Source organism: Pagrus pagrus, assembly GCF_965226575.1.
Source record: "Pagrus pagrus genome assembly, chromosome: 12".
In the NCBI taxonomy this organism is placed as follows: domain Eukaryota; kingdom Metazoa; phylum Chordata; class Actinopteri; order Spariformes; family Sparidae; genus Pagrus; species Pagrus pagrus.
Window position 1 is genome coordinate 12,429,306 of NC_140196.1, and position 21,928 is coordinate 12,451,233.

Below are 21,928 nucleotides of genomic sequence, written 5' to 3' on the forward strand. Positions count from 1 at the left end.
TCAGTGGTATGGAAAATATAGAATTGTGAGTATAAATAATGTCGCCTATGATTCAAGGTGTTAAGTGATGGCAGGGTTTACCCAGGACAATTTTTAAATCAGTCATCCTAATTAATAATGGTCTTTCTGGCAGCCGCACCTGTACTATTCAAGAAGGAGCTGGAAAGTCAAGAGGCGACTGAAGGAGAAAAGGCCTCCCTGTCCTGTGAGACATCAAGTGCGGACTGCAAGGTGACCTGGCTGAAGGGCTCAACTGTACTGACCCATGGGGAGAAGTACAGTATGGAGCAGAAAGCTACCATTCAGATCCTGGTCATACACAAGCTGAATGTGAAGGATAGTGGAGAATACACCTGTGATACAGGGGACAAGAGAAGTACTGCTACCCTGACTGTGAAAGGTAACAGAGCACATCTTCATCTCATTTATGTCTCTTGTCTCTTCTTGTCTTCAACCTTCCTGACGTTCATTTTACATTCATCCATCTCATTATCAATTACCGGATCATATCTTCTACTCAGCATCTATTTTTCTTGGACTGTCCTCGAGTTAGAAGTGTGATGTCTTAGCTGGCATGTAGCTTGACTTTTAATTATCGGATGGCTTCACTTTTTCATTCTTTAACTTCTGCCTTTATATCTGTTGTGAGTCATTAAATTACATATACGTATAGTGACTGGATTTAGATTAAGGTTTGCTCGATTTGTTATATTTAGTGTAGTTTAGTTTAGTATTTTCTTTTCAATCTAGTACTACTGTAGATGGACTGTTAGTTGTCATTAGATTGGTACATGCTAACAGCCACGAACCTGAGATCAAAGTTGTGACATGAAGTATTAAGTAAGTATAAAACCGATTCTTGCTCATGGCTCCAACTTCTAACTGATGCCATCTGGAAGCCCCGTCGAGATCTGATCACTGACCTCCCATCATCCCATTTACCCTCAGAGCATGTGCGCATCCTCAGAGAACTCTGCGATACAACTGTGACCACTGGGCAGGATGCTGTCTTTGAGGTTGAATTGTCACATGCAGGCGTGACAAACGGGGAATGGTGGCTTGGAGACAACAACCTCCAAAATAACGATCTCAATCAAATGAGCAGCCAGGGCAGAGTGCACCGTTTGGTCCTGAAGATGGTGACCACAGATGAATCCGGGGATGTTGCCTTTGTAGTGGGGGAAGAGAAGAGCGTGGCCTGTCTTCTGGTGGAGGAGAAACCCAAAGGTAAAGGAGATGACATGGTCGCTGGAGATTTTTGCTCCCCATATCCATCTCCATCGACCACTGAACAGCTTTGTCTTGGCAAATGGAAACCGGCTGGCACCATCATCTTCAACATCCTAACTTTCAGTCGTGTTTTCCATTCTTTGCATTTAGTGTTTGCTTAAAAAAGAAATGCTATCAAAGTGCTAACACAAATATTGTAACAAAAGGAGATAAACTACTTCACAATGTAAATTGTAAGTGTTTCTCAAAGATAAACATTCAATACTGAATTTGTCAAATTTTGCAGTTTTATATTTCTGATAACAATTTCAGATCTTTATTCACCATGCTGTAAAAATTTGTGATAGCATATAATTGTCACTGCATGCATGCATGCATTTTTTTTAATAGCTTTGATATTATTCATACCAGGGCTGTAAAGGAAGGGAAAAGGAAAAGATTACATATCAATTCTGCAATTATTAAATCTCGTTTCGGGTTTCCCATATTTACAGTGCTAATACTAGAGAAGCCACACAACACTGTGGCATTAGAGGGCGAAACTGTCACTCTGGCCTGCACCATCTCTGACCCCATGGCCACTATCACCTGGATCAGAAACAACGTGCCCATCCAAGCAGGTCTGAAGTATGACCTGAAGAACAACGGAGCATTCCACCAGCTTCGTATCCACAACCTGGTGCCTGAAGACTCAGGAACATATACCTGTGACACTGGAGATGCACAGTGTGACGTCACCTTGACTGTGGAAGGTAAAGAATGATGCCACCTCTAAAAACAAAAAAAGAAAAAAAAAATTACATTTCCTGATCAGATTCCAAAATGTGGACCAAGATAGGATTGAAATGAACAGCCGAAATATTCGTGAACTTCCACGTCTCTCAGCCACACACCCAGTCTGGCTTCACTGCATCAGCAAAACCTTTGTCTAAAGTCCCTAAGAGATGTTTGTCTTGTCATCTCAACTTTCTGATGCCAAACCTTCCAATTCAACATCTGATGCCTGTCACATTTTGAATTTTCACCAGGTGCTCCAGTGTTCTTTCGCAAAGAGCTCAAGAACCAGGATGCCATGGAGGGTGATGTTATTACCCTGGACTGTGAGCTGTCTAAGCCAGGTATTCGTGTTGAGTGGAGGAAAGGAGGCATGGTCCTCGAGTCCAGTAGGAAGTATGAGATGAGGCAGGAAGGGTGCGTTCAAGAGCTCTGTATACGGAACCTGGAGCCTGAAGACAGTGGCTTCTACACCTGTGATGCAGGAGACCAGCTCACTACAGCTTCTTTGGTGGTGCAAGGTAGCCAATCTCAATACTTTTGCGTTTGTCCTGGAGTTTAAGGCTAATTAGTTAAATTTGAATTGTACTCTACAATTTATTTTACACATAGAATAGGTTTGTTTTAAGGACTAAGTCTTTATACAGTGTGATGTTTGCATGGTGTTTGTCTGTCTTGTATATGTGGCTGTGTTGTGTTGATATAATGCTGAAGCAAATTATACGCTCAGTGTATGCATATGTGTATTTTTCCACAGTGAAAGAAGTCTTCATTGTGTGTGGTCTTAAGACCACTGACGTCTTTGTTGGGGAATGGGCAACCTTCTCCTGCCAGCTGTCCGGTAGGGCACCGGGCAAGGTGCAGTGGTGGCTGGATGGCAACTTGCTGGAGAACAGCCCCTTTAGTGAGATAGGGCTGAGCCAGGGCCACATCCACACGCTCACCTTAAAGAACTTGGCCACAGATGACTCTGGCACCGTCATGTTCAAAGCTGGCAGTTTAACATCAGCAGCCAAGCTCTTAGTCAAAGGTATCGCGTTATGAAGACAATGAGTGCAGACTGAGATAAGCAGTATCTCAGTCTTTTTTTTAGGCCCTGCAGAAATGTAATCTTACATTTCAGATCTGCCAAACACAATATTGCATTTTAATTTCAAAGTTGTGTTATTGTCACTACAATGTACAGTTCATCTAATGGTAATATTATAATTTAAATAAATCTGGCAATTCTCCTTGAAGAATAAGAGTAAGTATAATAATATACCTTGAGTTATAATGTTTTCTGCAGGGTCCCTTAAAAGGTTTGAAGTTCATGAATAGATTCATAGTGGATATTTTTGTATTTCAGTGCTTCATCATGCATGAGCAGCATTGTTTCTCATTTCATCGACAGTAACAATGGCAGTAGTTCCATGGTGTATGCTTTGATATAACCAAAACATAGAACTGGGTGCAGCATCACAGCAAAGTTTCATTAGAGTAGAGCTGAAATGATGAATCAATGATAATCACGATTATGTTTAAAACTTTTGAGATCACTTATCGCAGAGACCGTTCATGGATTGATTGAACTTCCACTTTTTAAAGCTGCCTCTATTTTTGAGTTGTAAAGCTTCCTCTAATTGTACAAATGTTATCATGGAAAAAACGTGTGACGTGTTATCAAGGTATGTGTTTCTATTTTTAGTTGGAAAATGTCTACAGTGGTTAGCAGGTTTGAGCCTGCAGGCCTCCTGTGTGAAGGGTTAGGGTCATTTTCTTCCTGGGCCTGTGGGTCCAGTTCAGAGACATTCTGTCTTCTATCTTGCATGCAGGTTAGAGTAATTGGTGACTCTAAATGCCTATATGTGTGAATGTGAGATTGAATGGTTGTGTGCCTTTGTAAGCTGGGACTGGGTCCAGCTCTTGACGACGTATAGATGGCTTACGATGATTTTACTTTTCAACAATTGAAGCATTTCAAGAATTGACAAAGATTATCTACAGAATGTGAAGAAATGGCAGTTTTTACATATGTATTGTGTTGACGAGATATCTACTGAAGCTAGCAGGTTAACGAGCGAGCGTCAGCGGTCCAAAGCTTTTATGCTAGCAGTGTAGACACTCCGAGCTCCCAGTCCAGGCATACTGTAGCCAACTAATGGGACCACTAGCTACGAGGCTAACTGAGCTAACAAGCAGCAGTTTGCAGTTACTCTGGCAATATGCTGCCCCCTATTTGTTTTGAGTATGAATTAAACAGGTGGTTAATTCATACATACTACCTTTAAAATACACATTAACTACTCAACAACCATGGCTGTACTTTCTGTGTGATTGGTAAGAATCTGCTACTGTTGCTGGCTAATCTGTGCTAGCATTGTAAGCAATCACACGAGAGCATAAAATGACAAAACTGTTCCATTGCAGCTGTTGGCATTTGTTGTTTCTTCTGTATAGTATTTGTTTCTGTAAGCAGATTCAAGGCGGCGAGGTGCCAAGGCGACTACATGCCCAGTCCACATTCAAACTATACACTAAAACTCACTTGTTGTGTTCATTCATTAAGTCTTAAGTATCCACACCAGCAGTTTTCCTCGTGGCAGGGTCAATTTTTATTGTTGAGGCTAGCATTTGGTAGCTAACAGGGTGTTGCTGCTTGTTCATTGATGTCTCTGATGTCTCCCTGCTTTTTAGCAAATTCCATTCCAGTATATATGAAATAATGTCCTTTGGTTCATATAAATAACTTCTTACACCTACCAAAAGGAAATGGGGACACCGACTTTATTCTGTTTGTTTGCATTGTTGGTTCCGTTTGGCCCAGTCTTTTCTTAAATTTGAATCAAGGCACAGGATTCAGAAACAACAACCAGTGCCTATTGGAGGTACATTTATTGTTTGTGAATGACTGTGCCAGTGAATGATTTTGCCAGTTAAGTCGCTGGCAGACTGTCAGCATCAGGTTGAATGGTAGGAAGCAAACACATAATCGTGATTATTATCTGGTTAAAGGTGCAGCCGTAAGTATACGTGTCTCTTGGTAATATTAAAGATGAATAATATAGATTGGACAGATTGACAGATTGGAGTCAGTGGATAGCAGTGAAGGCTTGGTTTTGATGATGTTAAGGTTTTATCCAAGTTTTATCGCATAGAGTTGTTGAACCACTGAATAGTGGCAGCAAAAATGTGTTTGGAAAGTGCTGCTCCACCCATCCATGTAGGCCGGCTGTTGTTTAATAACCTCCCCTATCCCATCCCACTAAGCCATGCCCCTAACCTCTGAGCACTAAAACCTCTAACACCCACACTTACTTAGTTTGGCATCTCTATCCACTTATCAGCCATCCCCTCTCATCAGCTGCCAGCACTTCTTGGCCTTTGAGTGTAACCACTACCCTGAACCTTGACGGTTGGGCTTTTTGACCCCCTATCCATTTTGTGAACTCATACAGTGCTCACAGTGGACAGTGAAATAAGCATTAAGATATTCTACCATGGCACATACAATTTGCACTAGGCAATCCATATAAACATAATATTAAAACTCACATATGAGCACCACAGCAACATGCTTTTGGGGGTTATAAAGCCCACATGTCATTTGGCATGTCTGGCTCTTATCCTTACATTTTATGGCTAAGCCCTGACCCTTTGACCCCTGACCCCAACCTCAGATCCCACAGTTGAAGTGGTGAGCGACATGGAGGACCTTCGGGTGGTCGAAAACCAACCGGCTGAGTTCATCTGCCAGTTCTCAAGGCCTGTCAAGGCTCAGTGGAAGAAAGATGGGCAGCCATTGCAGCCTGATGGCCGAAGGGTGGTAGTGGAGCAGGACTGGAATGTGGCTCGGTTGTACATTAGCCGTGTGTCCGCTGAGGACAGGGGCAGTTACTCCTGTGAAGCACAGGGTACCTGTGTGGTCGCTTCACTTCATGTGGAAGGTGAGCTTCCCTCCACATGGAAAGAGGACCAACCTTTCGGGAGTCTCCTCTGTTCCCTCATAACTTACAGTTCTTCTGTGGCCAAATAATGTGATCAGTTGATGATCGAAGTTTTGACTTAAATATTGTGTTCTTCTTCTTCTTTTTTGATTGTGCTCTCTTTCTTTCTTCGTCTTTCCATATGTTTTCTACAGCCAAACCCATTGACATTGTCCAGGGCCTGGAGAATGTAGAGACCTTTGATGGAGGTGAAGCACTCTTCGAGTGTGCCCTCTCTCGTCCTGAGAGCAAAGATTGCCACTGGCTTCTTGACGGGAAACCAGTGAAGGAATCCCCCAACGCTGAGCTTGTGACATTTGAGAGTGGTCGTCGTCATTTGCTCCTACTGAAAGAGTTGCGTACTAAAGACAGTTGCACAGTAACCTTCAAAGCTGGCACAGCCTCCACATCTGCCCAACTCTCTGTCAAAGGTGAGTCAGAATGAACGCACCAAGATTCAGAGCATTATCTTGCCTGAATTATACATGGTAGTATGATACATTTGAATGGACAAAGTTTTACATTTCATTTCATTTTCTCTCATAAGGCTGGCAGCTAGACGTTGTGAAGGGCCTGGAGGACAAGGTGGCTGCAGTGGGAGACAAGGTTGAGTTTTGTGTTGAGCTCACCGAGCCGGTCCCTTCGGCAGAAGTAGCCTGGTATGCTAATGGAGTTGAGATCAAGTCCAGTGACCTCTGGGCTATGAGGGCTGATGGCCGCTCTTATCGCCTTGTCCTGAGACAGGCGCCTCTATTGCCACAGCAGGAAATTACATTTGCTGCTAGAGATGCTCTCTCTTTGGCCAAGCTCACTATCATCAGTAAGTGTTTGACAAAAAAAAAGGTGTTTTTAATATTTCACCGATTTGTATCTTCATTTTAAGGAATTCAGGTTTTAGATTTCAAATGTTAAAAGTGCTATTTAGAGAAGATCAGTTAATGGACCAAAGTAAATACTCTCCGCCTACTTTTGTATTCCTCTTATGTACTCTGCATGCCAGCACCCCATGTACCATTGCAGTTTAATTGTGCATAAAAGCATTAAACTCCTGCTTCTTTCCATCCCAACAGCTGTACCTGATCCTCCAGAGGACCCAGAGGTCCTCAGTAAGACTAAACAGTCTGTCAACCTCTCTTGGTTCACTCCTCTACACGATGGAGGGAGTCCGATTTTGGGCTACAGGGTGGAGATGCGGCTAGTAGACAGTGCTCTCTGGCTCCCATGTCATTCTGAACCTGTGTGCAACACTGAGTTTGTGGTTGAAAAGCTCACCCCAGGGAGTTGCTACAGGTTTAGGGTGGCCGCCATCAACAGAGCTGGGACTGGAGAGCCTGTTGAGTTGCCTCAGACTGTGCAGCTCGGTGAGTAGACGTGTGATTTAGTCAATGAAATTGTGAAATTGGGTGTACTTGCTTGTTTGTGAGAGCATTTTACTCATTATGGCTTTATAGTACATTGTTGTAACATTATTTACCTAAAACTATAAGATTTTTATGTATTTTTGGGGTCATATATAGACAGTTGGAACTGACAATTACACCTTTATCATTATCTGCACCCGCACATTGAGTTAAACTTCACTTAACTTAAACCAGAGGAGGGTGGTGCTAAACTGCAAGTGGGTGGGACTAAATTTTGATTAACATTAAATTAATTGATGACTAAATGTTAATTTAAGCCTGAAATTGATATGGGTTTATCAGAAGTTGCTATATGTATTATTTTTTAGAAAACTACTAACAAAACAGCCTCAGAATTGAGCTTCCAATCAATGTCTTTGATCTCAAGAGTAACACTATTTGCATTTTTTATTTTTATAAACTTGAATAAAAAACTTCAGTCAGCTATAGACACATTTTCCTGGGACGGTATTTGAAAAAATACATTATCTGTACTTGTTTCAGCAAAGTACTCGCTCAACCCTAATAGACAGCTCTACAAATGTTCTCCCAAATGGTGTGATAATGGCATTTAGACATTTAGAAGTTTTAAAACTGCAATGTGATATGTGCGTTTGTTTTGTCATTGTTACGCAGAGGCAGCCACGAAGCCACTAGTTTCCCCAGGTAAGACATTGTTTGTTGGGTGTGTTGTTTTTTTTGTTTTTCTCAAACTATTTTTGAAGCCTTTAGGAATTTCCATCATGCAATGTTGGAATAAGTAGAGTTTTAATCAACAGAGTCTAGCACTAGTTAATGGCTTTGTTTTTTAAGCTTTTAAAAAAACATAGTAACATTGAAAACTCCATTGTCATTATAGGTCTTGAGGCAAAACAGGTAGAGGCTGAGAAACTTGGTCAGCCCAGTCTGCCTCCAGAAGCTGCTGAAGAAAAGGATATCCATGACCTATGGGAGGAATCAGCAAAGAAGCGGCGCATGAGTCGAGAGCCCACACTCGACTCCATCACTGAACAACCTGACGATGACGGTAAAGGTGGTCAAAAGAAAACAGGACAGAAGGAGTCAGAGAAAGTGGAAATAAGATCAGAACAGAAGGAGCAGGCTATTGTGGCAAAGAAGCAGACAGAGATCACCAGTTCTGAGGATGAGTCTGTTTCTGGGGGTCCATCTCTTGTGTCCTTCCTCAAGAAGAGCAGCAAGGTTACTGTCACAGCCACCAGCGAGGCAGAGACTATGACCACTGATAGGTTCTTTAAGCATTTCCAGATGGCAGAGGAGAGAACGGTGCAGCAGACTGAAGTAAAAACAACCACGATTCAGCAGACAGATGAAAAACAGGTTTCTACACAGGAGACTGAAATCATAGAGGTCAGTAAAGAAGATGAGCCTGAGCTCAGAGAAGCTGCTATTAAAATTCAAGCTGCCTTCAAGGGTTACAAAGCCCGCAGAGACATGCGTCCTGTCTTTAAAGAGACCTTCAAAGACCAGACCAAAGAACCTAATGGCACCATACATCTAGAATGTGTGTCAGAAGGGAAACCTGATAAGGTGAGGTGGCTAAAGGATGGAGAACCACTGACGGATGGCAAGCACCACCATATTGATATCTACAATGATGGTACTTGCTCACTGGTCATCACTGCCATCACCACAAAGGATACTGGGGTTTACACTTGTGAGGTCACCAACAAGTTTGGAGTATCATCTCACAGCGGTAAGGTCACAGTAGGAACAGCAAGAGAATCATCTGGGCGACGACCGCTGACGGTGGGTTACAGTGCCGACAGTGAGGCTGAGAGCTCCTCAGGTAGTGAGATGGATGAGTCACTGAGGCAGGCTAGCAGACGTCTCCGGCGCCTGCTGCGCACTCGTCTCCCACCAGATGTTGAGGAAGAACCATTTCTCAGCGCGGATGAAGGAGACCTGCGTCCCCCAGATCCCCACTCTTACCGTGAGGATGACACTTACATCTACATTCGCTTTAACTCACGGGGAGAGGCTGAGGTGGCCTCAAAGAGGTTCCAGGAGATGTTCACAATCCATGGAGTTCCTGTGGAGACCGCCATCCTGGAGGCAGGGCACCTTAAAGTGGAGCTGCGAATTAGGAAGATGGGCTACACTCAAGATGGAACACAGACCCCCACACAAGAAAGACAGCCTCCTGCATTCATGACTGGAGCCCTGGGTAAGAAGCATTGACACTTTCACCATTATGTATACATTTTAATGTGACAATATCATGTATGTTTACCTGATTCAGATTTCTGCTCTGTTGTATGCTCATTATTGTCCTTGTTACTTGAGTCCAACCAGTGTTCAACATTTTATGTGGTCATTTTAACTTTTTGATTTTCCGACTCTTTGCTCTTGTTACCCAGCTGCCCCAGTCTTCTTGACAGAGCTACGGAGTCAGGATGTTCCAGACGGTTATCCAGTCAGCTTTGACTGTGTTGTGATTGGCAAGCCCCCTCCCACCATTCGGTGGTATAAGGATGGCAAACTGCTGGAGGAGAATGACCATTACATGATCAATGAAGACCAGGAGGGCTGCCACCAACTCATCATTACCACTGTGCTGCCTACTGACATGGGTGTCTATCGTTGCACAGCTGAAAACAGCAGCGGCATCACAGCCACTAAGGCTGAACTCAGGGTTGACAGTGAGTAGTAAAATCCACAAACTGCAGGAGTAGTTTTAAAGGTTCATCACACAAGACAATGCTTTTGTTCTGAGGGTACATCTCTCATTTTCTTTTCTCTCTTTTTGACAGGCAAATCTCACTCCCTAACTTTTGTCATTGACATATCTTTTGCTCCTTCTCACTAAACATGAAACCAACATCTGGATGCAGGCACATTCGTTTGAGTTGTTCAAAAACATTTTGGGAAATGTAGGAAATAAGTAGGAAATTAGTAACTGAAATTAGTAGCTAGTCCTAAAGTAGCATCTTAAAAATGTATAGTGGCCAAAAGGGTCCTTACATTGAGAGTTAAATACAAAAGCGACCTGGAAACACTGGTGTACCAATTAGAAGGCTTTGAAAGCTCAAACTGGTTCTCACAAGGCTAGCAAAACTACACATGTAAACATTGACACACGTTATCCCTGATTTCCCTGATCACTGTGTGATGCTGTACATCAATCTTTTCTTTCAGTGTCTTGCAGCTCAGATTATGACACCGCTGCTGATGCCACTGAGACATCTTCCTACATCAGTGCCAAGGGCTACATGTCCAGGTGAATTTACTATGAACAGTGTTTATGATGTTTAAAAATATATTGATGAATATGTTTTATAATATTAATAACATTCTGTTCTTCGCGTGCAGGGAAACTGAGACATTTGAGTCCGTAGCTGAAGATGATCAACTACCACAAGTTTTGGAGGAGCTTCATGATGTTCATGTCAGTCCTGGTTCACCTAGTGCTAAGATGCAGCTGAAAGTAAAGGGTGAGTTTATCAACCAATATAAAAATTTAACTCATTTGAGGCAGCCAACAGCTGATTGTAACAGTCTTATACACATGACTTGAGAATGTTGTTTGTGAAATACGCTTTGTCCTCCAGGATTCCCCAAACCCAGAGTATACTGGTTCAAAGACAGCCACCCTCTGCGACCCTCGGACAGGATTCTGTTGCTCTCAGAGAGAGATGCTCATGGTGTGGAGATCCTGAAGGTGAAGAGAGAGGATATGGGGCAGTACTCAGCCTACATCAGCAATGTGGCTGGTTCTGCTTACTCCTCTGCTCAGCTGATAGTTCTGAGTATGTATTCAATTGTCTGAATTATTACCAACACAAAAAGCATGAGATCAAATATTAGAGCTAAGATGTTTACAGATAAAGTAACAACTGCATTTTGCAACAGGTCCAGGGGAGATTATGCCACAAGATAAAAGAGGTAATTTATCCTACAAACTTGGCAGAGGTACAACTACTTTAGTTTATATAATAGTATATTATAACTGTGCTTTTGTTTTTCATCTACACAGACCCCAAGGTGCACCTGGTGCCACCCCGCTTCATTGAGAGGTTCAGCAACAGGAAGGTGAAACAAGGAGCCAGCATCACTCTGTCTGTCAAAGTAGAAGGTTTGTTTAATGTTTAATGTGATTGTTTTAACATCTTTCAACACCTCCAGTAATCTGAGGACATCTAAAAACTCTCAATACTCCCCTTTACTTTTTCAGGGTCTCCCACTCCTATGGTCTCCTGGCTAAAGGAGGAATCAATGGAGGATGTCCTGTGGATCAAGCCTGATACCAAGGGATACAAGATGGCAAGCTCAGGGCGCCAGCACAGCCTCATTTTGATGGACGTGGGCACAGAATACACTGGCGCCTACACCTGTATTGCCACAAACAGTGCAGGGCAGTCAATCTGCACTGCACACCTCGAGGTTGATGAAAGTAAGGAAAGCAAAGACATCTAGGCGCTTTAGATTAAATTATATACATAGTTTATCTCTGGGTTTGACTGTAATTGTATATGTTTCTTCCTCTTTTTCCCAGCACCACAACCAAAGAAAGAGACCAAAGCATCAGAGTAAGTTTTTCTTTGAGGTTTGAGTTTCAGATTGTGTTGTATATACAGTACATTTTGAATATAAAAAAAACATTTTATTTTCATCAGGGTTCTTGGGATTACAGTTAGTCCACCAGAAGGGGAGGCCAGCGGAGGACATGGTGAGATTTTTTATTTATATAAATATTGTCTATATTTACAGTGATATAAATGATTTGTAGAAATTAATACTGCAATAAGTATGGTGTTCTTCCCTATTTGTGTGTGCCTTAAGAGGGTAAAATCCCATACCTAGGTGAAGTAGGTACTGAGGAATTCCTCATGAAACTCACCTCCCAGATCACTGAAATGGTATCAGCCAAGTTTACTCAAGGTAAGTGTATGTTATGGACCATTCTGTCTGTGCGATTACATATTCAATCAATATGTTTGAAAGAAATTCTAGTTAGAGTTTTCAGTACTTTCAACCAGAAATACTGAGCAATGTTAGAATATGTCAGGCGGGCAATATGTCTGCAATTTCTGTCAGTTTTAGTTTGGATATCATCTGAATCTACTATAGATCTTACGATATTTAGTCAACTAAAACTAGACAAACTGAAACAATTCAGATGACTATATAACAAAAACTAAATCAAAGTTTATATGTCAAAACAAACACTGCCGCATGTACAACTAATATCCAGCACTGGGTAACACTGGTGAATAGAATCACAGATTGTTTCATTCAGTGTGAAATTATTAATTCTGTCGCCATCATCCATGCAGCAAGCTAACTATGACCAGATAACGTACTGTCTGTGATTTACATGCTGTGGACGCCTTCACCCAGAGAAAGTCCCTTTAAAATCATTAATTTATAATCACCTGGTGTTATCTGTGTTTGTTAATAAAACCCTGCAGGTTGCCTGTCCCCTTGCTAAATTAGAATGAGTCATAGTTTTCTGATACTGCATTTGAAACACAAATGGCTTCGCTAGTTGGTAATGCTAAAGATGCTAAAAGCATACAAACAAACCACACATTATGTTGGATACAGTGCTTCTGTTGTAAATGTTTTGTTACATGTTCGTCTGTTTTGGTAGAATTTTAGTGAATTCATTGGGATTATTCAAGAATTGTGAAAGTGTGGTTTTGTGAATGTTTAGGTACTTCAATTCTTGAATAAGAATTCACTTTCCAGTAGATGTGAGGTTAACACCAAACTTGACAAAGGAGCGTTTATTTCCTGCTTGTTTTCCAGCATGTTTTACTGTAACCTTGAGCATCTGACTTAAAAGCTCTCATTGTTTCATACAGACATCATTTCTTTACCACTTTTACATCCATCAGTTTAGCAACCCAACCGATTAAATGCTCATCCAATCATGAATTTGTTATTCAGACAGCTTACAGAATCACGAAGTGCTCCAGTGGATGAAATCTTGGCCCAAAACTACGAGTATGTATCCCAAGTGCTTCAGCTTCACAATTAATATACATTTTTCCCTTTAGATATTTTTCTAGTGTTAGATCACTTTGCAGATGATTAGTAGGACATTTCGTTTTACATACAGGAAGAAACATGTATTATAGATGCAGTCACAACAGTTTTCTCTTGTTGTAAAGCATTTTCCTCTTGTGCTGTCTGTGCCCCTTTATACCTACTTAAGTCTCACCAACTTATAGCTGGAATACATGCTGACAGACAGACATGTATGTGGAGAGCTCAGATAAAAAGTGTTATCTGTACTGTAGCCTTTTCTTGCATGTTGTCACAATACTAACATAGTCATAGCAAAGCAATGTTCTTTACATCTCAAAAAATATGTGATTACTTTAAAATAAAATCTAAAATGATACCTAGACATGCTTTGAGAGACATTGCTAAGCAAATAAAGCGCCAGCAGATGCCAGCAGAGAGTCGGTTATTGCTTGAAATGTGATTTAGAGCTGACTTGTCCTGTCTCATCCGAGCTTTGACAAACTGAGTGGAGTGTTACTAATAACTGCCACCAAGTTCAAACAAAAAAAAACTTTTTTTGCATCTCAAACCAAGTATGTTCATTTTTATGGTACATAACAGTGACCAAGTTTATATATTTATATTACATATTCTTTTATTTATTTTTTATTTTTATTGTAAGTGCTCTAGTTCTTTGCACTACTGATTAAACAGAATCCTGACATGTCTTCCTCTGATTGCCTCCCTCCGTCCTTGCAGCCTCAGCTTCATTACGCGTACCAGGTGCAGACAGTGATGATGAGACCAAGACGCCTTCTGCATCACCTCATCACGGTCGCTCTCGTCCTCCCTCCCTCATTGCTGACTCCTCGTCTGAGTCTGATGAGGGGGATGCCAGGGGAGAGGTGAGATAGACAAATTCTCAGTGTGATATTTGATGTCCAGAATTGCTTTACTAGAAACCTCAAGGTTTATATTAAGTTCTGCAATCTCAGATAGCCAGATTAAATAGCTATAGTCCATTTACTTCCTTCTTATTTATATTATCCATCCACCGCAATTCAGCACAGAGGCACTGTCTGGAGAAACATAAAGAGGGAATTTCATACATCAATAAAGGCACAAAATGAACCAAAACATTTAATTTGAGAATTAGGGGGAAATGTTAGTGTAGGTTTTAGGGCCCACATAGCAGTTTCTTCTGGCAGAAAAGTGCTGGCTGTGCGCTCAGGAATGCGGAGATGAAGTGTTTGTGCACTGAGAGGAAAAATGCTGCACGTACATCTCGTCTCTATGACAACAATATCTCAACAACAGCCACTGTATGACCGACACTGCCCCTGTGCAGTTTACTATCGGTTTGTTTTTTATTTGATATCAGGACATCAGAGCAGGGAGGATGTGGGTGCATGACATGATCTGTAGGAGACAAAAATATGGTGAGTATTATCGCCTAGGCCAGGGAAAAGAAAAAGAGTGACAGTAACGTCACCATTGCTTTCTGAAAAGTTGAGAGATTTTCAACTTGAAGCGATCTGCACAAAAAAGCGGAGCGCTAAGAAAAAAGACGCTGGACACTGTGCCATTTCTCTGGGTGGCCGTCTGCAGCAGACGCTCACTCATTGGGAACAATTGATAAAAGCTGGCACTCAGAAAAAACGCTAAGTGGACACAGGCCCTTAAAGTGTAGGCTTTTGAAAACATCCGCTCTACACACACAGAAGTAGAACAGAAAGAATAAGCATCCTCACAGCAGCTTTTGTGAAACCGCGTGTGCTTAATATTTTTCCAGATGTTTGACATCTATGTCGCAACGGCTGACTACAACCCCATAGCAAGCAAAGAATCTATCTCGCTCAAGGAGGGACAGTATGTTGAAGTTTTGGACTCAGCACATCCACTCAAATGGTTAGTCCGGACCAAACCCACCAAAACTACACCATCCCGCCAAGGCTTTGTCTCACCTGCCTACCTGGACAAGAAACTCAAAGTATGTCATAGAACTAAAGCCACTGATCCACCAACATCACATCTCAACTCTTATCACCAGCGTAATTTTATTCTCTTTAGGCTGTTGAACAATTTAAAGGTAATCATAAAAATGCGTATTCCTCCAGCTCTCTGCTGAGACAGGTGACCTTCCGGAGACGAGTGTAGAGGAGGTGTCTGAGGGTGAATACAAGAGGAAGTTGTTGTAAGTAAAGCATATCAACACTCACCAAGCAATTACCAGAATTAAACCATGTATCATAACCAACTATTATGTCATGTCCCTAGCCAACTGATCCACGACCTGATAAATGGTGAATCAGAGTTTGTAAAAGAGGTAGACTTCTTTACCTCCCACCACCTGAAGCATGCAGACGTCCCCGATGCACCGCCTGAAGTCAGCAGCCAGAAGGACACTATATTCAGGAACATTGATGATATCAAGTCCTTCCATAGCAAGTGAGCTCCCCTCTTCATGACTTTTCATTTTAGTCAGATATTTTAAAAAAGAAAGCAAAGAACAACAAGATTTTTAATGCATCAATTTCCCACAACTATTGCTTTTAGGGCATTCCTTCCAAAGTTGAATGAGTGTGAGACAGATGATGATGTAGCCATGTGCTTCCTGAAGAGCAAGGAGGGCTTTGAGAAGTACCTGCAGTATCTCGTTGGACAGGGTCTGGCTGAATCTGCCATCAGTGACAAGACAGTCCACCGTTTCTTCAAGGTAACACCAGAACTGTTATTCCTCTTCTGTGAGTTTTGTTGTAGCTGTAATTTATTTGGTATTGTACCACTATGTTCTTTTACTTCAAGTACTTGCCACCATGTAAATACCCTGTCAAAGGACTCTACACCAGTATAATTATTTGAATTTAAGAATTTTCCTTTCACTACATTGTAGGAGTACACTGAGAAAGCCCAAGCCAGTGCAGACCCTGCTGATCCCCCTGTACGCAGCATCAATGCCTGCCTCCAACATCCACTGGACAGGATTCAGAAGTACAAGGCCGTCCTCAAGGTGACAGCTGTGGCACACAATATGAATGAATTCTAGTGACGTTCAGTTCCCTCCATTACAGATAGGAACACATCACTTGCATATTTAAGTTATAAAAATCTCTTCTCCATCATATTCAGGAGCTCATTCGAAACAAGGCAAAAAATGGCCAGAACTGCTGCCTCCTGGAAGAGGCGTACGCCATGGTGTCTGCACTCCCTCAGCGCTCTGAGAATACACACCATGTGTCCATGATCGAGAACTATCCCGCCACGCTGGAAGTATTAGGAGAGCCAATTAGACAGGTAAATGTGGCATTCTTGATTAGTACAGTGATTACTGACATGATTCATTTTGTTTGAGTGTTCATATATTTTTTTTTTTTTCTTTTGAAACCAGGGACCCTTCCAAGTGTGGGAAGGGGCTCCAGGAATTAGGACGTCCTCCAGAGGTCACCACCGCCATGTCTTCTTGTTTAAGAACTACTGTATTATCTGCAAACCCAAGAGAGACAGCAACACTGATACACAAACATATGTCTTTAAGAACATGATGAAGGTAAGATTTTTAATAACACACCTTTTTTTTTATTAACACTTTCTTCTTTTCTTTTTCTTCAGCAGCCTAAATGGTGTTTGTGTCTCTATCTTTCATCCCGTTGCAGTTGAATAACATTGATGTGAATGAGACAGTGGAGGGCGACGACCGTGCCTTCGAGATCTGGCATGAACGTGAGGACTCTGTGAGGAAATACACCTTGCAGGCTCGAACTGTTACCATCAAGAACTCATGGCTGAGAGACTTCAGAGAACTGCAGCAGCGATTCAGCATGCCTGCATGGAGTGAGTTCACATTCACACACACGCTAACTTATTTCTGTATTTTATTCTCACTTTCATCACTCAGAATGTTGTTTTTTAGTATTATCAGACTTTCAAACATAACCTTTCATTATGAATATCCTTTCACAGGTCCTCCTGATTTTGATGAAATTCTGGCAAACTGCACTGCAGAGCTGGGACAGACTGTTAAACTGGCCTGCAAAGCCACTGGAATACCCAAACCTTCGGTCACTTGGTACAAGGGTACGTCGTTTCTTTTTTGTTCTACGGGGAGTAAAGGCACATGCTCTTAACCAATGACCAACTTCTGAATACAAACAACATCTGAGGCCAAACGTGTTGGATTGTTTTACTTGTTGGATGCAGATGGACGTACTGTGGAGGCCGATCCTCATCACATCATCATCGAGGACCCTGATGGTTCCTGCACACTGATCCTTGACAACATGACAGCAGATGATTCTGGACAGTACATGTGCTTTGCCACAAGCTCAGCCGGCAACGCCAGCACTCTCGGCAAGATCACCGTTCAGGGTAAGTGACATAGTGTGATAGTGTCTCAAAATACCTGAATGCTTTGATTTAAATTATAATGATTTAATTTATAATGGAACACAGAAAGTATCAGTAATGAGTCAAATGTTCTTTAGCCATATTTTAGAGAACTTTTTTTTCCCTCATGACTAACCTCTAAAGTGTTTAAACATGTGTTATATTTTAACATATGTCTTGTAGTGCCTCCTCGTTTTGTGAATAAAATGAGGAATGCTGTATTTGTGGCCGGTGAGGACGCTCAGTTCACCTGCATCATACAGAGTGCCCCCAGCCCCAAGATTAGGTATGCACACATTCATGAAATTGGTTCAACATTTTGATTAAATTCAGGAGGTCCTTTGAAACTTCTGCTGCCCTGTGTGTTAACCTCTTCCTCTCTTTTTTGGCTGCATGTACCTGTTTATGGTCAAGGTGGTTCAAGGATGGCAGGCTGCTGACTGACCAGGAAAAGTTTCAGACGTACAGCGAGCTCCGCAGTGGGGTCCTGGTCTTAGTAATCAAAAACCTGACAGAGAGAGACCTTGGACACTATGAGTGTGAGGTTAGTCAACATAAAAAATAATAATAATAATCAAAAACCTTATTTAAACTAATGTAAACATTTCCTGTGGTAACAAAATTCTGTGCAGCTCTCAGTCATTTTAATTTGGCCCTATAATTGTTTTTGCACCCAAGGGTTGAAAGCAGTTGATATCAATTAGCAACAATCTTTAAGACTCTAAAAATATATTCTCTGATTTTGTCAGCTGTCCAACCGTCTGGGCAGTGCCAAGTGTGCTGCTGATTTAGTTCCACTCTCTGCTGTCGCTCGTACTGGTGAGCAGGCCATCACTATTGAAGGTAGGAAGACCAACTTAATCCTTAAAGAGACTGTAATGCTTATAATGCTTTTAATGCACCTTATATTCCACATAAGGGTTTTTTTTAGCAACTGCAGCTTTCAGACTAATCATCCTATTTTGTCTTTTAAATCTCATTTATTCTGCTTCTCCCTGTAGTTACAGAGCAGGAGACTAGAATACCAAAGAAAACCATCATCATGTAAGTATGAAAAGGCTAAAATGATCCTTGTGAGCATGTTTGTAGCCTGGTTGGACCTTGCTGCAAAGGTGGCAAAAGTACACACATTCTTTCCTCAAGTAAAAGTACAGGCTCTGAAATGTACCCAAAGAAGAAAAGTAGAAAGTATCCCCCTGAGGAACATTTCTACTGCCCATTTCTGTGCAAAGCTAACTGAAGCTAAACTTAAAGCTAGAATCAGTGGGATGATTGTGATTGTTGAGTCTCATTCCCAGGATGTCAAATATGGACATTTTGGGTTGGTAAAGCGTCCTGCCTTGCTGTGAAAGTATTACTCGCTAAAAGTTAAAATGGACTTAGGCAACTTGGTCTCTTTCATATGTGTGAGCTTCCCTCGGTGGCCTCATGTATGCATCGCTGTGTAGTATTTAAAGCCTGAGTGTAAAGGATTCTATCACCAGGATGATGAGAGGATGGGCTGTCTTCACCAGGGTGTTGTCTTCTTTAACCAGCAGCCTCATTACTGCAGCTCCTCAGACAGCATTTATATTTACACACTTGTTACTGCAGCTCTAATAATGCCAGTGTTGTCTCTTATTGTTTATGCCAGCGAGGAGACTATAACCACTGTGGTGAAGAACCCACGCATGAGGAGGCACAGATCCCCCGGCGCATCCCTTGTTGGAGCTCACCGCTCAGAGACCTCCACCCCAGAGCCCCCTACAGCCAGGGTGAGGAGGATGCCCGCTGCAAGAAAGACCACCATCCCGACCCTCTATGTTACTGAACCTGAGGGTGCTGGAGCCAGGGTCGTGGAGAGCAAGCCCAGGTGGGTTGAGGTAGAGGAGGTCATCGAGTACAAGGTCAACAAATCGCCCAGGCTGCTCAGGAGGAGAGGCATCTCACCAGCAGGGTCTGATCGTGCATCTACACCTTCCAGACCCAAACGGTCTCCACCAGAAAACCCAAACACCAACAACTGCAACAACAAGCTGGTGGAGCAGGCCCAGCTGCAGGGAGACGTCAGCAGCCAGCCGCTCTCCTGGGAGGAAGAGGAGGGTCCTGTCACCTCTGATTCTGTCACACAAATCACTGGAGAGCCACATGAGCTCTCATCCGTCCTCACTGCAGATGGAGAGGACATCAGCGACCTGGATGATCAACAAACTGTCATCTTTGAACCAGATGATGAAGATGACGATCACAACTCATCGGGAAAACGGGAGCCTCAGGTTCTGACACAAGGAGGCCGCGTCCTGACCCTCGAAGACTTGGAGGATTACGTCCCAGAAGAAGGAGAGACGTACGGCGCCTCCAACGTCCACAGCGCTGCTGCAGAAAAGCCCTGTGAGATCTCCGTGCTGCAGAGGGAGATTGGTGGGTCTGCTGTGGGGCAGCCGGTGGTCCTCAACGTGGGCCGGCCTGTCGTGGCGGCGAGGCAGAGGAGCGGATTCTTCAGCCGCTTCAGGGAGCATCTCTTCCCCAGCAGCCTTTTCTCATCCGCTGCCCCCCACGCCAGCGGAGCCCGGTCCGGGACGGAGAGGCACGTCCCCATCCAAGTGAGCCACGCCAAGCTGGAAGTGAAGCCGTCATACTGCTCAGAGGTGCAGAGAGTCGAGGGTGGGCAGCAGAGCTTTAAAACCAAAGTGTCAACTCAGACCTACGGCTACACGTCAGTGGGAAACCCAGTCACTCTTCAAATCAGTGATAACCTTTATCAGAACCAGTAGTAGCAAGCTATTTTGATTTAGTACCACAAACCCTCTTAGTCTTAAATGGGGACATTTCTACCTAGATGACGAATGAGACATATTCTAACCTGAAGTATATTTACTGCATTTGACAAACCATTCCATTTTAAAGCTGCCCATCAGAAATCAGGCTCATCATCTGAGTCTGTTTCTTGACAAATGGTTAGAGTCAGATGGTGTCTTTGGACGAGGTGAGTTGGAAAATCTAGCTATCACTAAGTCACTGTATTTCAGTCCCAAACTGCTCTGTTAGAACTGCTTTATGACACATACATTATCTGTTTTACAGTATACACAGTGGACAGAAAGCAAGAAATTAGTAACTTACAAGTTACTGATGAACAATTTCATCATGTTGTAGAAACCTTTACAAGCTGATAAACCTTGACCCACCAATATTAACTGATTCAAGCATTATCATTAACGGAGACTGTTGCTATATACATAAACAAATAGTACAATATATTTAGCTAGATATATTTCACGGTTTTACTTTTGTACCTTTTAAGAAATGTTGCCTTTTGCACTTTTGCAGTGCCTTGGATTCCTGGAGCAGCGAATGTTGGGAGTTAATGACTTTTAATGACGTCATGTCTACATGTTACTAGTTCATCATTGATGAGTTCATTTATGCAACACTGATTATGTGAAGTAAACAACAGAACTTCGGTTGTTGATTTGGTGAAATCATAGTCAGTTTGTCGAAAATCAATCATGAGTTCTCTTCTACTTGGGTTGTTTGTGAATGATTTATTGTTGAGCAGTCAGAACGACAGCCCGCTTCACATCAGAACTCTATTTGACGGCATTTACGTCATTTATTGTTGTGACACGTTTCTACCATTGATTGTGAACTGAATATTACACTCAGCTTTTAAAACATTGTTGTGTCTATGAATGCAGTGCAGTTACCTGTGAACGCACAGCATATAACAGGGATATTCATATGTAAGTGACAGATATTTAGATGAGTGACTGCATGCATTTGCTTTCCCACAGCAGAGGTGTTTCTCCAGTGTAACCGAATTTGTAACGTCATATTTGATTGTGAGTAAATGTTTATGCGAAAGTACTTGAGCTCACAGAATTGACTACCTTTTCGCTAGAATACAGAAGCTGTCCCCTGAAATATGTGTGGTGTTTGTGTTGTTTTTAGTCAGTTACAAGGAACGTGTTATGTATTAATATTAAAGCACTAACGGATTGTAATTGCTTGTACTGTACATGTGTAGTTTTTGGAAACATGTTTGAGTACTCTGTTAAATCTGAATTAAATAAATGTATCGCAAATAATGTTCTTTCACAATTCTTATTTATAGCACACATTCACGAAACTCTTCTTCCAGTATTGTAACATGTTTATTAAAGTTTTAACAGATAACATAGTCTTACTGCTGGATGTGTAATAGATTTAAGGAATACATAATGACAT

At 42.1% G+C, this 21,928-nt stretch overlaps 1 protein-coding gene across 4 annotated transcripts in view; it reads left to right on the plus strand.

Annotated features, from left to right (window-relative positions):
• The window catches only part of obscnb (obscurin, cytoskeletal calmodulin and titin-interacting RhoGEF b), a 59,285-nt gene extending 37,496 nt beyond the window's left edge, over positions 1-21,789 (plus strand). For all 4 annotated transcript variants that reach the window (XM_084368134.1, XM_084368136.1, XM_084368135.1 and 1 more), the window contains 38 exons: positions 134-400; positions 949-1,227; positions 1,725-1,982; positions 2,259-2,525; positions 2,762-3,034; positions 5,664-5,930; positions 6,125-6,400; positions 6,517-6,789; positions 7,040-7,330; positions 8,006-8,035; positions 8,229-9,554; positions 9,748-10,029; positions 10,526-10,607; positions 10,700-10,821; positions 10,939-11,136; positions 11,240-11,272; positions 11,364-11,462; positions 11,562-11,780; positions 11,883-11,916; positions 12,004-12,056; positions 12,170-12,268; positions 13,280-13,336; positions 14,099-14,244; positions 15,132-15,329; positions 15,457-15,533; positions 15,617-15,787; positions 15,896-16,055; positions 16,233-16,349; positions 16,469-16,633; positions 16,728-16,886; positions 16,993-17,170; positions 17,300-17,413; positions 17,537-17,704; positions 17,906-18,008; positions 18,137-18,266; positions 18,472-18,565; positions 18,724-18,766; positions 19,356-21,789. In XM_084368134.1, coding sequence (XP_084224260.1) covers positions 134-400; positions 949-1,227; positions 1,725-1,982; positions 2,259-2,525; positions 2,762-3,034; positions 5,664-5,930; positions 6,125-6,400; positions 6,517-6,789; positions 7,040-7,330; positions 8,006-8,035; positions 8,229-9,554; positions 9,748-10,029; positions 10,526-10,607; positions 10,700-10,821; positions 10,939-11,136; positions 11,240-11,272; positions 11,364-11,462; positions 11,562-11,780; positions 11,883-11,916; positions 12,004-12,056; positions 12,170-12,268; positions 13,280-13,336; positions 14,099-14,244; positions 15,132-15,329; positions 15,457-15,533; positions 15,617-15,787; positions 15,896-16,055; positions 16,233-16,349; positions 16,469-16,633; positions 16,728-16,886; positions 16,993-17,170; positions 17,300-17,413; positions 17,537-17,704; positions 17,906-18,008; positions 18,137-18,266; positions 18,472-18,565; positions 18,724-18,766; positions 19,356-20,475 — 8,228 coding nt within the window. In that variant the 3' untranslated portion in view covers positions 20,476-21,789. The remainder of the gene's footprint in view (positions 1-133; positions 401-948; positions 1,228-1,724; positions 1,983-2,258; positions 2,526-2,761; positions 3,035-5,663; positions 5,931-6,124; positions 6,401-6,516; positions 6,790-7,039; positions 7,331-8,005; positions 8,036-8,228; positions 9,555-9,747; positions 10,030-10,525; positions 10,608-10,699; positions 10,822-10,938; positions 11,137-11,239; positions 11,273-11,363; positions 11,463-11,561; positions 11,781-11,882; positions 11,917-12,003; positions 12,057-12,169; positions 12,269-13,279; positions 13,337-14,098; positions 14,245-15,131; positions 15,330-15,456; positions 15,534-15,616; positions 15,788-15,895; positions 16,056-16,232; positions 16,350-16,468; positions 16,634-16,727; positions 16,887-16,992; positions 17,171-17,299; positions 17,414-17,536; positions 17,705-17,905; positions 18,009-18,136; positions 18,267-18,471; positions 18,566-18,723; positions 18,767-19,355) is intronic.
• The last annotated feature ends 139 nt before the right edge of the window (positions 21,790-21,928 follow it).